At 45.4% G+C, this 14,871-nt stretch overlaps 2 protein-coding genes and 1 long non-coding RNA gene across 3 annotated transcripts; 2 read left to right on the top strand and 1 right to left on the bottom strand.

The window, feature by feature from the left end:
• Positions 1-1,113: 1,113 nt before the first annotated feature.
• On the top strand, positions 1,114-5,499 carry NDUFB10 (NADH:ubiquinone oxidoreductase subunit B10). Its single transcript, XM_083584774.1, has 4 exons — positions 1,114-1,341; positions 2,573-2,711; positions 4,299-4,438; positions 5,210-5,499. The coding sequence occupies exons 1-4, from the start codon at positions 1,206-1,208 to the stop codon at positions 5,314-5,316; spliced, it is 522 nt and encodes a 173-aa protein (XP_083440900.1). The 5' UTR covers positions 1,114-1,205; the 3' UTR covers positions 5,317-5,499.
• A 1,998-nt stretch (positions 5,500-7,497) lies between these two features.
• On the bottom strand, positions 7,498-12,766 carry RPS2 (ribosomal protein S2). Its single transcript, XM_083585461.1, has 8 exons — positions 12,663-12,766; positions 11,374-11,559; positions 10,666-10,755; positions 9,648-9,755; positions 8,843-9,016; positions 8,575-8,734; positions 7,920-8,011; positions 7,498-7,633 (listed from the first exon to the last, which is right to left on the bottom strand). The coding sequence occupies exons 2-8, from the start codon at positions 11,554-11,556 to the stop codon at positions 7,550-7,552; spliced, it is 891 nt and encodes a 296-aa protein (XP_083441587.1). The 5' UTR covers positions 11,557-11,559; positions 12,663-12,766; the 3' UTR covers positions 7,498-7,549.
• Positions 12,767-12,807: 41 nt separating this feature from the next.
• On the top strand, positions 12,808-14,565 carry LOC310749061. The gene is made up of 2 exons (XR_014541471.1): positions 12,808-12,912; positions 14,075-14,565. It is a non-coding gene; the product is annotated as an uncharacterized lncRNA (long non-coding RNA).
• Positions 14,566-14,871: the final 306 nt, after the last annotated feature.

The following is a 14,871-nucleotide window of genomic DNA, read 5'->3' as shown; positions in this document are numbered from 1 at the left end:
CTGACCAAACCAGTTTAAGAATTGAGATGTCTGGACCATGATAATGATTTTGTGGACAAGTGGCTTTTCAGTGGATGAAGAGATCAAATGAAACTGTTACACCACCTTCCAGGCATGGGACACTATGGCATAATCTGTTGGGGTGAAAAAGCAAAATGCTTTATAAGGAAATTATAACAGAATTAATATTAAAGCACAGAATCAGAGCCAGGGAAAAGGTGGCAACCCTTAAACCACGTGGTTTAACCCTATGTTTAAACCACATGGTATCCACCCAAAGAATCGTGGGAACTGTATTTTGTTAAGGGTGCTGGGAACTGTAGCTCAGTGAGGAGCAAACTACAGTTCCCAGGATTCTTTTGGGGGGTGTTATCCCCCCCTTATTATATTTGAATCCTGCTTTATTTCATCCAAAGAGCTCTTATCATAGCAACCCTGTGAGCAAAGGAGGGACACTGACTGGCTGAAAGTGACGCAGTAAGGAATTTGAACCCTGGTCTCTCATGTTCTTCATCCAGCCCATTCACCATGTTGTCTCTTTAGAGCTGCTTTACAAAGTTAAGCTTTGTGTAGGTGGCATATAAATATGACAAAGGCACTATTATTAAATTTATTATAATCAATTATGACATGTGTATCCAGCTTTCCTGTAAAGGGAATTCAAGGTGGCATATGTGGTTCTCCCTCTCTATTTAATCCTGTGAGGTGGGAAGGTAGGGAGGTGCAACACAGCTTGGCTCAAGGTCACCAGTGCCCTTCAAGGCTGTGTGGGGATTTGAAACCTGGTCTGCCGTGTCCTTTTCTGCCACTAACTACCAAACCATAAGGTTGCCAGTTTATTTTAACTGTCTCTTATGACCATTAGCTTCTGAACAACTGGAAATTCAACGGGTGCAGCTCCTATCGGGCTTATGAGACCCACAGTGGGGAAGAAAACTTCAGAACAAGACCTTGCAGACAGAGGACTACATATCCCAGCAGCCACCGGAAGATTTTTTTAAAACAAAACCATTAGTAAGCGCATGCGCATTGCACCCTTTCGAACCTCTTAAAGCCAATATTTACAAACTGCACCTCCCATCACGCAGCGCGCGCGGCACGAGTGGCTGCGCATGCGCTCTTCTTTTCCTTAACCTGACCCGGTCCCTCTGCCAAGGAGGCCGCCATTTTGTCCGCATCGCTTTGCTCGCGCAAAGGCTGCAGCGATGCCCGAAGAGCCGGACCGAGATGTGTACCGCGCGCCGCCTTCTCGCACTCCTAAGACGGAGCTCACCAACCCGCTGTACCTGGTAGACCAGATATTTCGAGTCGTGGTCGACGCGCCGGTCACAGCCTGGAGGGGTGAGAAGGGGCGGGGCCAGGAGCCAAAGGGCGGAGTTAGACAATGGGGAGGGAGGGAAGCGCTGGGGGCGGGGCCAGGAGTCTGGGGGCGGGGCTATAAGACCAAGGGGTGGAAGTGTGGGGTGGGGCTAGGAACTAGCGGGTGGAGTTAGAGTGGGGCGGGGACTACAATCAGGAATGGAGTGAAGGGCTGGGGCGGGGCCGGGAACCAAGGGGTGTGGCTATGAGGTAAGGGTTGGGGGCTAGAATGCATAGGAAGGGCCACAAGGCTGTGGGCTCCTACAAGGCAGGAGGGAAAAAAATAGGGGTGCTGGGGGGGGTTATATGAGTGTGTGCATTGCAGGGTTGGACCTGGGCTACAGCGAAGGCCTACAATGGGAGAGGCTAGAACCCCTGGTGATGGTATAGAACAGGGTTTCCCAAACTTGGGTCTCCATCTGATTTCGGACTACAACTCCCATCATCCCAAGCTAGCAGGACCAGTGGTCAGGGATGATGGGGATTGTAGTCCAAAAAAAAATGCTAGAGGCCCTAGTCTAAAACACTGGTCTATAAGTTTGGAAGGGCTGGGATGGTGCTAGAATGCAGGGGAGGGACCAAGAGAAAGCTGCAGGGCTAGAACAGGGGAGAAGCCAAATGCTAGGGAGGTTTTGCAAGTGGAGAAGGGGCTGAGTTGAGTAGAAGGAGGCTGGATGATGTTGAAGTCTGGGGTGGGGAACCAATGGTCCTCCGGATGTTGTTGGACACCCATTAGCTTCAGTCAGCATCCTAGAGACACAGCCTTTCTCAACCTGTGGGTTCCCAGATGTTGTTGGACTACAACTCCCATCACCCCTAGCTAGCAAGGCCAGAGCTCAGGGATGATGGGAGTTGTAGTCCAACAACATCTGGGGACCCACAGATTGAGAACCGCTGCTGGAGAGGCTTATCTTCCCCAGCTCTTGGATAAGTGGAGTGCAGGTTGGAAGAGGGGTAGATTTTCTTCAATTCATCCTCCCCAACCTTGAGCCCCGGCCTAAATGTTTTGGGAGAACATCCTCCATCATCCCCAGCCTGTACTGTCAGTGGTCAAGGATTATGGGATTTGTAGTTCAGCAGGAAGACTTCTCTTATGAGAGCTCCCTGCAAGGCATAATTTTCCACGAGTTGACTCTGTCTTGGCTTCGTATTGCTTAAAAGACCTCTTTAGTTTGAATCTTGAAAAGCATCTCTGGACATTTCACTCCTGCAGAATGGATAGAGCGCCAGCATGCAAAGAACAAGTTTTATTACTATCACCGGAACTTCCGCCGTGTGCCGGACTATACAGAGTGCTTGGAGGACGACTACATATGTTACTATGAAGCAGAGATGCAGTGGACGAGAGATAAGTACGTCTTCTCTTTTTCGGAGGGTGGATAGGATAGCAGTTTGGCTCTCCTGCCAAATGTTTTGTTCTGTGCAGAGTTGGGAGGATGTTGCCTACAGTCTTCTAAGGATTGAATGGTTTGCAGTATTGTTATTTGACTTTCAGGATAGAAGTAAGGATTGTTGGTTAGACAGTATCATCAGTGTATGTAGTGCTTGGGTCCCTGCCATGAGAAGCTTGCAGTAGGCCAGAAGCAGGAAACCTTGGGCCCAGAGGCCAAATGCGGCCATCCAATCTTCTCTTTCTGGCCCTCAGGACTCTCTCCCCTGGCCACCGCTCCCTTTTTAACCCTGTTCTGCAATCTCCTTCAGTGTTTCTGCTTGGCTGGACAGTGTTCTTGACCTCTGATAATGCCTCCTGCTTTCCTGGCTAGAGAGGTTTATGATTGTGTGTAGGAACTAGCCTACCATTCAAAAGTAAAAATTTGCATTCATTGCTCTGCCCATTTTTGTCTCTGGCCCCACAGTCTATCGGCATGTGGCCCTTAAGATGTTTGCCCAGAAGAGAATGCGGCCTTCAACCTGAAAAGATTCTCCACTCCTGCAGAAGACAGTTGTGGAGGCAGGAATAGGCTGAGAAATTATTCCCCTCAAGACTGATGTTTTTGCTTTCCCTAGATCAAAGGAGGCTAATTTGTGGCCACCAGATGTGATTGTACTTCAGCTTCCAACAAACCCAGACATCCTAACCAACTCCCACCATCAGTGATCTTTGCAGTCCAAAACATCTGGAGGGCACCATGTTAGCAAAGTCTGGCCTAGTGCAGGGGTGGGCCTTGGTAATATGGTGCCCTGTGCAGGGCCAAAATTTGACGCTGCCATCCCCCCAACCCAAATCCGCCTTCACTAAGCTGGGTAAGGGAGGTGCCAGGCTTTGGGAAGGAGGTGTGAGCCTCTTGCAGGTTCCTAAAGTCCCTACTTCCAACTTCTCAAAGCTAGGCAAATGCTAACTAGTTTCTGAGAAGGAGGAAGGACTATAGGACCCTGCCAGAGCCCTCATGCTTCCTTCCCAAAGCTCAGCATTCACTAGGCTTTGGGAAGGAACCAGGAAGGCAGCCCCTTGGCCCCTGCTCTCAGTGCAGGGAAACCAATTGTGCTGCCCTGAATCCACCTCTGCGTATTGGTTCTAAAGTCCACATGGAAAATTTGAGTTGTGCAGAGGAGCTTGAAATAAATTACAGGGCAAGCTCTGCCAATAAACTGGGAGGCAGTTCCAGACATAAGGGGTAGGAAGGGAGCAAGAGTGGGCTTGTCACAGAGAGGAGGAGACCTGAGAGCAATAGAATTAAAAAAAGGAAAGTTGGAAGCAGGAATGTGGCTGCATATTAGATTGGGAGGGAGGCTGGGAAGTGGAGCGGACTATGGAGGGGTTTGTGGGACAATTAAAATAAGATAAAATAATCTTGTTGGACTGCTTGCATTATGTGTTTTTGATGTGTCATATGGACTTGGTGTAATTTTCTGTACAGAATTTCAATCCAGGAACTTAGGTAAAGTCTGTATTATTGCATTCTTCAAGTGTTTGTATCTCTCTCTTTCCACTCCCACAGGCTAGTTGATAGACAAATTGTGAGGATCATCCAGGAGAGAATGGGTGCTTGCAAGCAGCGGGAAGGACCCAGTTATTTGGAGAACTGTGCAGCAGAGTTACAGCACTTCAAAGAGGTGACCAAGGCCTATGACGACAGATGTGAGTCTATTAGTATATTGGGATTATTTCAAATTTACATCCCACTGTGAAAACAATCTGACTTAAAGGCTATGTTCCATCCTGAGCTCACACAGGTGGGATTGGGAAGCTGGTATGGAAGTCCACATCAACACTTGGGGCAGCCTTGCCTCCCTGGTTCCTCCCAGATGTGCTTAGACTACAATTCACATGGGCCATGTTGGTAGAATTGAGAGTTCAGCTTCTGGTAGGAGGCATATTTTGCTGCTTTCCAAGTGGCTTCAAGACCTAGGGAGGCCTGGATGAGCTACTGTCCTGCAGAGGTGCAAAGGTTCTTGCCTTACAAGTCGTGTTTTGGCTATGTGTGTACACATATAAAAATCCCCCAAAGCTCAGCTTAACAGTAGTAGTAGTCAAGACTCCTGCATTCACCTCTGTGCAGGACAGAGAAAGGCAGAGGGCAGAAAGAGACAAGGAAAGCACCAATCTTAAAGTAAATGACAGTGGAACTTGCTCTGAGCAGCAGGCCTAATGTTCTGATACTAGACTACCATTCAGTACAGCATTTTATTTTGCTATGTTGTTTTTGCACTGTTTGGTTTCAAAATGCATTCTTGTTTTCTTTGTTGTTAAGTTCCTTTGATGTGATTTGGGGGGGGGGCAGAAAAGTAGTATACAAATAAAATGAACTGTTTACTTTTTTATGGCAAGTTAGCATGCTTAATATGTAATTCTGCAGTGGAAGTCTCCCCTTTTCTCTCAGATCATGATTGTTCTCCACTGTCATCCTAGATGGCGAACTTGGCGGCCTGGGAACTGCTCGCAAATGCTTAATGAAGCAGAAGCACCGGATGATTAAAGAAAGGAAGGAGGCCAAGGCAGCAGCTGAGGCACATTAAGTGTTCTGGTCGCTTTGGCCTGGGATTTGCGCTCCAGACAAACTAGCGTGTGTGTCTGCAGATTAGACACTGTATGGATGGTAAATCAAGCATCATCTGTGCTGTTCTCTCAGAACTACTGTAAACATATACAAGGCAGACTCAGAATGTATAGTGGGAAGAAAATAAAGCTGTAAATGCTAAGATTGTCTTTGCTTTGTAAACACAACAGGAAGGAGAAATGGGATTAAGAGGAAACTAGTGGAGAGGGTTGAAAAATGGCAGGATGGGTTTGCCTTCTTGAATTATGGCTAGAAACTAAAAATTGCCTTTACACGTCACTGACGCAAGTGGCTGGTACATAAGTTGCTTTTCTAGGTGCCTGGCTAACCACATACTGTATATGTATGTAAAGGGTTTAAGAGGTGTACTTCCACAGCACACACTTCAAGAGAATTTTATGTAATCTACTGTGAAAGCACCAGCTTAGATATGTTACTTTCCCAGTAACTGCAATTTGTTTTTTCTTTAGTAAACCCAACTATAGTCTTGCCTTATGGGAAGCAGGCAGAGGGTCTTCTCAGTTGTGGCACTCGCCCTATGGAACGCCCTCCCATCAGATGTCAAGGAAATAAACAACTGACTTTTAGAAGACACCTGAAGGCAGCCCTGTTTAGGAAAGTTTTTAATGACTGATGTTTTAATGTATTTTAACTATTTTGTTGGTAGCCGCCCGGAGTGGCTGGGGAAATCCAGCCAGATGGGCGGGGTATAAAAAAAAGTATTATTTATTGGTCAGTGTAGTTCTGGTCAGTCCAAATGGTCAGAGCACTGGACTGCTCTTGTAGGTTAGGAATGATGGAGATTATGCCATTTGTAATTTTTAAAAACTAAAATAGAGTAAAAATGGGTAAGGTAGATCACTGGATCCAGCTTTGATGCAATTGTTTAAAGTGTCTTCCATTATTAAGCCATTTGCAGCCTTTGCAAAAAAGCCTTCGGGGGTGGGGGTTATGGGAGTTGTGGGCCAAACACCAGCAGGGTACCAGGTAAGCTATGAAATTACTGCTCTTCGAGTTTGTAGCTCTCTGCAAGTTAACGTACTGTGGCTTTTAAGATCCTGTACATAGTTCTCCAAACTCCAGTTAGTAAATGTTGATCTAGAAAAAAAAAGACATTCCTCCACCACCAAGGGATAACCCATACCCCATGGCCTTGAGAAGACTGAGCATTAAACCCTACATTAAAACAGACTGGAATTTAAAAGCTGGTTGGACACCACCTTCCAACAACTCCTGCAGCCAAGCTGGTGCCAAATGTATTGCTCCGCTTTTCTTTTGACCACATCAGTGAGGCTGAGGGGGAGCACTGTCATCTGTGCAGCCCAGGACCTCCATAAACCCTACCCAGGCTTGCACCCTGCAGAGGTCACTTGTGTGTTAACACAGCAAAAATGTGGTAGGCAGCAGTTTCTCTACAGCCACAGCAGGCACTGTGACTCCCCAGTGGTTTGACTTCATCCCCAGAGGTGCACTCCATTCTCTCAAGACAGACTGAGGCAACAAGTCTTTCTGAGCAGCAGCCCCCATGCTGTTCAACACAGCACTTGTTCAAAAATCCAAATGGGCCTGTGTCTTACAAAGGGTGGCAATATCCTTTTTTCCAATGGCTATAGCTACATGAGGAAATCCTACCTCCAGAAAAGCTGTGGGTTACCAAACAGTCTTGCTCAGCCACTGAAATGAATGGACTGGCTAGTTAGGTCCATTAATTTCAACAGTCTACTCAGAGCAGGACTAATGCTAGGATACAATCCTGTAAGGCAGTAAATCCCCTTTAATGCTGCTCAAGAGCTCCTAAAATATCAATGTCATATGCTAGATCCAACCTATACTGGGCACTTGGTAGCACTATAATTAAAAAATCAGACATTCAAGGAAGATAAAGCTACTAATGGCAATGTTCTATCTTCACTAAAGACAGGATGCCTCTGAATGCCACTTCTTAGGAAAAGTATTATTGTGCCCAGGTTCTGCTTGGGAAGCTTGCAATTATGGCTTGTGGTTGGCTTCTATAAGAACAGGATGCTGGACTAGATGAGCTCCTTTGGCCTGATCCAGCAGCCACACTTTTGTGTTCTTTTATTTCCTCTGGAGGCACTGATGTCCCTATAACCCATCCAACAACAAACACTACACATGATTTGCGAGACTGGTTTAAAAACTCTTGGTCACTTTATTTTAAAGTACATCTTTTAGGTAGTTGCCACAGCAGCTGCTTGGGTCCTCTGGACAGACACTCTGGTAGCATGAGTCTTTGCAAGATGATCAGTGAACTCCTGCAGGGAAAGGCAAAGAGACCATGAACATACGAATTGTTTCTGAACCTCATTCACCCCAGGTAATCTTTTGAAGTGGGTCAAACCTGCTAACTGCAGCTTGACCTGATGGCAACAGCTATATTCTGTTAAATACAGCCCTCAAAAGAATTGAAATGCTGGTTCTTATATGGATTCATGATTAATAATGTACCCCCATCCCTGCCTATGAGCAGAGATTCATGAAATAAAGCTAATTCCCAAAGACATCTTAAATGCATGCTACAGCTCTCAAGGCTGCTCTTACCTGATAAGGTGACTTGGTGAACACAGTCTCTTTCCACAGATCAGGGGTAAGGTAACTATAGGTCTTTGAGATGGCATCAAAGGTGGCCTTGGCTACAGAAAAAGAAAGATCATACATAGTCACCAATGTACACAAGACTGAGCTGGCAGCACCAAAACCAGTTGCTGCTACTGGAAAAATAATTGCGTTGTTGAGTATGAAAAGGAACAGGGAGACTATTTCATTGAATCTCACTGCCGTGCAAACAAACTCATTTGCTTTCCCTCTCGAAAAACGACAGTTGTACCACTTGGGCCAGGTACAACTGAGCAGAGCAGAGAGAGTTTTACCAAAACACATCCCAAAAGGCAGTACTTATGCGTGTGTGTATGTAAACATATACACACAGTATAGCTGCACCTCAACCAGGTGCCCTCCATATGTTTTAGACTACAGCTGCTCTCAGTCCCAACAGGAAGGCACAAAGTTGGCTAAGGCGGAAGTATTTCTCACCTCTTAACCAAACGTCCTAGAGAAATTGGCAGCTTGCCAGACTTTTTTCCCTTATGGCCCATGATGCCTACTGCTGCCCTTTACATGAATTACTTGTAAAAGTGACACAGTCTATTGCACTCCACTGTCATTTTTCAAGTAAATCTGAAGTATAGAAACGTACCAAAGTTGCCCAAGGTGGCAGTGCAGCCCCTCGCTGATGTGTAACAGTCGTCAATACCAGCCATCATCAGCAATTTCTTGGGAACTGGGGCAGACACAATTCCAGTACCACGTGGCGCAGGGATGAGACGCACAAGTACGGAGCCACACCGACCTGTCACCTAAACAAACACAAGTTTCACACAGTAAGAAACTGGCATGGATATTTTAATGTGAATAACCCTAATTTGAAGTCCCAATCCCTGGTTTGGCAAAGTGTCAAATGTTACCTTGCAAGGTACAGTGTGCGGCTTGCCGATCTTGTTCCCCCAGTAGCCTCTCCTCACAGGCACAATGGACAGCTTTGCAAGAATGATGGCCCCACGGATGGCGGTGGCAACTTCCTTGGAGCACTTGACCCCAAGACCAACGTGACCATTGTAGTCACCAATCGCCACAAAAGCCTGAAAAGGAAGACAAGAGAAGCCTCATCAGGGGTGCAGCTAAAATCCACACATCCCTTAACCATAGCACAAAAGCCTCAACAGAACATACCAGTGTTAAACAGGCATTCCTGAGGAACACAGGCACCCTGATCATGTCAACTAAAAACAGGATGTTCATGTCAATTCATCTGTTTAGAATCCACTTCTCTTTATCTGCCTTCCTCAACTTGGTGCCCTCCAGATGTTTATGGGAGTTTTAGTCCAGCAACAAATTGGGAGCCCAATTTTAGCCAACCCTGTGAGATGATTCGAGGAGGCTGCCCTCTGCAGGATTAATTGCTCTGGCTTTGCCTCTATCAGCCTCTGCCATTGGCTGTCAATTCTCTAGCATCTCTACATCATATGTAATTGGCTCAGAGATTTGGAAAGGCAGACGCAAACAGGTAAGTAGTTCATTCATAAATGTAAAAGAGCAAGGTCTGTCAATGGTAAGTGTGCTCCTACTCTGGCCCAAAAATAACACTTTAGGGCCAGACTGAATGTGTCTCCAAGAAAACATTTTTTTTTGTGAATTTCTGCTGTAAAGGTTGCCTGAGGCCAATCAAAAAATAGATCAATTTCTGGAATTCATATGGATGCAAAACGTTACCTTGAACCTGGTGCGCTGACCAGCCCGGGTTTGTTTCTGAACAGGCATGATCTTCAAAACCTCATCCTTCAGGGATGAGCCCAGGAAAAAGTCAATTATTTCAGACTCCTGTGAAGGCAACATTAACTGGTCAGTTCTCTAGCAATAAGCATAAATTAATCACAAAGTTTGCTGTGTTAAAACAAGGGTATGTCTCAGGAGGAGAATTGGATCTGGCTAGTTGGCCAGATCCAGACTTCTTCCATACCCCATTGTGACAAGTAGGCAAGGTTCACCTGTCAAGCATCTGACACAAGTGCAGTATTTTCCTTTGCCCATGTGATCCGAAAGATTTCCCTACAATGCTTGCTTTAAGTACCCAACAGTTGATCAGTGCTGAGCAGCTGATTGGCAACAATAGCAAGCCTTGCTTACCAAGGAACAATTGGGAGCATACTTTAAGGCTCCAATTGTTCCTTTGCAACCCTATCACGTATGATGTCCCCAGAGACCCACAAGCAGAGCATTAAGGCAACAGACCTCTCCTCCTGCTGCTCCCCAACTGCTGAGATTCAATGGCACAGCAGTAGCTCTGAACCCAAAATGACTTCAGACAGCCATCATGGAGAGCCACCACCAACTGACCTCTTCTCCTTAGGGGAAAAGAGACAGCACCTGTCTTTTATGCAGAAGGTCCTGGATTCATTCCTCAGAATGTCCAGGTATGTCTGAGAATGCCTCTTGCATTAACCTTGGATGGTTGCTGCCACTCAGTGTAGAGACAATACTGAACTAGATAGACCAATGATCTGACAAAAAAAAAATCTAATCACACAATCTTGTGACTGAATTCCATCAATTATGCATACACTGTGAAAAAGTCTTTTCTTTTGACTGCATAGAATTTTCTGCTAATCAGTTTCATTGGACAACTACTACCCAAAACCCCTCCTCTTGGTAAACTTTACCAATGGAAAAGCACTGTGAATCGTTCTCAGTCCTGAGAAACCCTACAGAGCCCCTAACATAGAGCAAATACCTTGATTGGAAGGGAGAAAAGGTAAATCTCCTCCAGAGACTTGATTTTCATGTCCTTTACTAGGCGACCAAGTTTGGTGACTGGAATCCACTGGGGGGAAAAATGAAAGGCAATCAGTTCAACCTGTTCAAACATTGTACATTGATCTTTATTCCATGTATACAAGAAACACTGACTGCAGCCTTAGCCACCCTAACAGAAAAGTAACTACAATATATCAATCTTTTCCATGTAAAAGCTATGGGTAGGATTTGCTGTTAAAAAATGGGTATACAGAAGAAAGGTTTTCATCTATTTGAACATAATCTATCAGCTCTGCTAATTTTCTATCTGCAAGGATTTGTTTTTTTAAAAATGCATTTCATTAAAAAATAGCACCTCTCATCTGCTTTCTAGGAGTACTCTGCCCCTACCATAATTGTCTTCTGCATACTTAAGAGCTGAGCCCTTGTTTGCCAGAGCTTTTTTGAAAAACCAAGGAAGCAGATTTAGTAAGATAATTTGATCATGGCACTGGACATTGTTGAAACCCTAGCAACTCTAAAACCAAACCCATCTAAGAAAAGTTTCCATTTATTAAAAGTTTGCTCAAAAAACTTGAGCATCCCATGCTGGAAAGAGGCTGCTGGGAGTTGTAATCCAAACACCTGGAGGGCACCAGGTTGCTGAAAGCTCCCTAAAAACACCAAAAAGGTGACTTGAACTCACTTCTTTGTCTTCAGCTTTGCCCCGAGCTCCACGCCCTCGGCCACGTCCCCTGCCACGGCCTCTCCCACGCCCTCGGCCTCCACTGCCAAAGCCTCCTCGGAAGCCTCCCCTGGCAGCAGCTCCTCCACCTGCAGCTGCTCCAGCTCCCCCTGCCCCTCCCGCAGCACCGGCGTCGTCCGCCATTTGCTGTAGAAACAAAACACATCAAACTTTTTAGTGCATTAAGCTCATGACATAATGGACAGTGACAGATATTGTGTTGGAACGGCAACAAAAACAGTAGGAAAAATTGTTTCTATCCTCAAGTAGCAAATGGAACCATATAGATGTGATCACATTTCAAAGTAGATGCAGGGTGCTGACCAAAGCATATTTTAGGAATCAGCAGCCCTAGGCAGTGACAGAAATGTATCAAAATTCACAAGAACCAATGCCAAGAAAATTAAGATGCCCTAGATTTTCCCAGGTAGTTCCCATTTCATGGTTTCTTTTCAAAACGTTAAATTAATCACTACATATAAGAACCATTTAAAGGGGGAGGGAGATGTACACCTGTCAATGAACTTATATCCCACCTTCTTGATCCCACGTTAAACCCACCGAATCCACCAACACAGTCCATAAAGCAGTTTGCACAATCAGAAAAACAAGAATAAGTAGCATGATGGCTACCACAGACCTTTAAAACAAAGTCTTGCTGTCTTCTAATGATCAACATTCCATAGCAACTTCACTCCCATTAGGGAGAAACCCCAAACCCTTCTCTAATTAGGCCATCCCCAAATTTCAACTTGGATGAGATGAACTTTTGTCATTCTGCTAGTCAACTCCCACCTCCTACCCAACTAGTTCCTTTCAGATCAGCTACAATGAAACTTTTCACTCATTCATCAAACAGCAACATCAAGGGGGCCAGATACAGATTGCCAGTACCACTTCAGGCCGCACATTTCAATGGCTCAATCCTTTCCCCCTTGATATACTGTACTTCTAAATGCAAGAATGTATATATTTATTGCTTCTGGAGAGGCTCAATCTCAACGTACGTTCTGAGATGCTAAAGTCTAATACAAGGTTTCTGATCCGTGTTGAACTGGGCCTCTGATTTGCCCATAACCCCATCACTATCTGAGGAAGAAAAAAAACCCCAAATCCCTTCCTCCCCATGAGACGGGTACTGCTCCTAATCCCCATCGCGGTGGGATTGCCCAAACTCCGGGCTCCCAGACCCTCGATGGCGACGGATTCAGCAACCTCCCCAACCCCAAAAGAAACATTGCACAACTTACGTGTTCTCGACTAGAAGGCCGAAACCGCGCGGCGAGGCCTATTTATATGCCGCGCATCTCGCGAGAACTACTTCCTCGAGCGATACATACATGTTCCTCCGCCCCGCCCTTAACTAGAGCTAATACGCAGCCGTAAGAGGCTTGTTATGTGTTATGCTGGAGGAGGGAGCCCCGGATCGAGCATGGTTAAAAGCCCAGGTTTATAAAAGTTAGGACGGGAGGAAGGAAGTTGCAGTTTCGCAGGCGCAAGGTAGGTGGAGGGCGTGTAGCGGGAACGGGAGAAGGGGGGGCATGTGGTGTTTCAAATTGTATGGAAAAGCAAGTTTTTGGTTACATTAATTTAGCTAAAAAATTGCCCTAAGAAGTTACGATATTGCTGCTTTTAGGTTAAGTACTAAATCTCCCAGCATGCTCCTCATCAGTTGGCCATTGGGGCAGCTAGGCCTGGGGCGCGAGGAACGCTGGGATGTGTAGTTGCTTGCCACGCGCCTTTTTCTCGCTGGAGGCTCTTTCCCTCCACCGGGAGTTGAGGCCCGAAATTTGGTCTCCGAGCTAATGCGGGTACATTTGCACTGTTGCACGTCGGACTATGCAGCTTTCCGACCGGTTCACAGGTGACTACTGGAAAGTCTGCCGCGAGATCAGCAGACACTTCATATTTTCTATCTCCACTTAAAAAAAAAAAAGAATTGTGGAACCTAAAAGGAAAACGCACAAGCAACTTCGTTAACAACTCTCAGGGCGGCAAACATATAAATGTTGAAAAAGTACCATTAAAAATGCTTTTATTGAATTTTTGCACCTCCCTAGATGTAGGGAGGGGACTTGCATTAATTCGGGTGCCATTTCACGCGCTAAGATGAACCTAGTTGGGGGCGATTACTTAAAAGTGAAACTAGGAGGATGGATGCACCAAGGGCAGTTGATATATTGGAAGCCCTATGTGAGCTTGCTTTGAAGGAAGACCCACTAAATTCCATAACGCTGCATGGCTCTCCCATTCCTCGTTCCCAGCTTGAAACAGTTTAGTTCTGAGTGCTAGAAAACTCAGTAGGTGTTTACATTACTTTGGGTTCTGTATTGTGCCTATAGGTTGTTAGGGCACTGTCTGAAAATCATCCCTGGCCTCTTCCAGTGGCCTTGGGTGAGATAACGGTGCGTAAAGCAAAGGGGGCATTAAGCTTATTGCCCATCAGCTCAACGTGTTGGGCAATGAAACCCATGCTCCTATATGTCCCACGAGCAGAAGGATCCATGCAATAGATGTTTTTTGTTGTATTGTGAAATTGCTTTGAGATTATTCATAGCATGTGATCCATAAATGAAACCAATAAAAATATGCTGTGTAGGAGGGAAGGCATACAGTACTACAAAACCAAACCAGAGTGCTAACTTGTCTTCTTTTTCTACAGGCCCCATCTGCAATGGCGTGCCACTAGTTTCTGAAGATCTACCTTTTTACACACGTGTTCCCTTCATCTCACAACCCAAGGCTCCTGTTTTAATTGCTTTGTTTTAATGGGATTGTGTGGTTTTTGCATATTTTAATTATGAATGTTTTATATGTTAATGTTGGGGGTCATAAGTTCTTATACTTGTACAATGCTTAGGGTCCTATTTTGGCTGCCTGCAGCAGAATCTTAGACGTCCATACACGTTGCACTTCAAAAGAAGATGGTTGCTGTGTGGCCAACAATTGCCAACAGCGATGGTGGCAGGCTTCAAAGTGAAGAAAATTAGCCATTTCTTGTTCACAAAGTCATTTTTGACTGACCCTGCTTGGAGTGATGTTGGAATATGTATGTGCTTTTTTGTTTGCCCAGAGAGTGAAAATGTTAGTTTGGGGCATATAGTATGCTGGCTTTAGGTCATGAGACAGATATAATAAACATTGTTTTTTATACATATTGCATGTACTTCTTGATCACTTGTGAGTGTCTGAATAGGAGAGAGAGAGAAGCAGGGTGAACTTTCTCTAAATAAAATGCAGCAAAAGTATGAATACGCTTCTTGGGTTTGGGCTGTTTACAACTGTAGCATTTTAAAGGGAACACTTCCTGATTGTGCTGCCTGATCAGGTGGGGAACTATTTTTAGGCTGAAGATGGCATTCCCTTCACGTCTGTTCATACACACACCCCTCTCCTCCAGATAAGCAAAAGGCATTATCAGAGTTCAAGGACACATTCCAGCCAGGTGAAAACACTCAA

The sequence above is a fragment of the Podarcis filfolensis genome, assembly GCF_964270895.1.
Source record: "Podarcis filfolensis genome assembly, chromosome: 14".
NCBI lineage: Eukaryota > Metazoa > Chordata > Lepidosauria > Squamata > Lacertidae > Podarcis > Podarcis filfolensis.
This window is presented reverse-complemented; position numbering and strand designations above follow the sequence as displayed.

What these genes read in the sequence shown, in the direction of transcription:
- NDUFB10 (XM_083584774.1), top strand. Translation starts at nt 1,206, where the DNA reads ATGCCCGAAGAGCCGGACCGAGATGTGTACCGCGCGCCGCCTTCTCGC. An exon ending in GCCGGTCACAGCCTGGAGGG is followed by an intron (nt 1,342 to 2,572) that starts GTGAGAAGGGGC and finishes TCACTCCTGCAG; the next exon opens with AATGGATAGAGCGCCAGCAT. An exon ending in ATGCAGTGGACGAGAGATAA is followed by an intron (nt 2,712 to 4,298) that starts GTACGTCTTCTC and finishes CCACTCCCACAG; the next exon opens with GCTAGTTGATAGACAAATTG.
- RPS2 (XM_083585461.1), bottom strand. Translation starts at nt 11,556, where the DNA reads ATGGCGGACGACGCCGGTGCTGCGGGAGGGGCAGGGGGAGCTGGAGCA. An exon ending in CGCACACTGTACCTTGCAAG is followed by an intron (nt 8,735 to 8,842) that starts GTAACATTTGAC and finishes GTGTTTGTTTAG; the next exon opens with GTGACAGGTCGGTGTGGCTC. An exon ending in TCACCAAGTCACCTTATCAG is followed by an intron (nt 7,634 to 7,919) that starts GTAAGAGCAGCC and finishes CTTTCCCTGCAG; the next exon opens with GAGTTCACTGATCATCTTGC.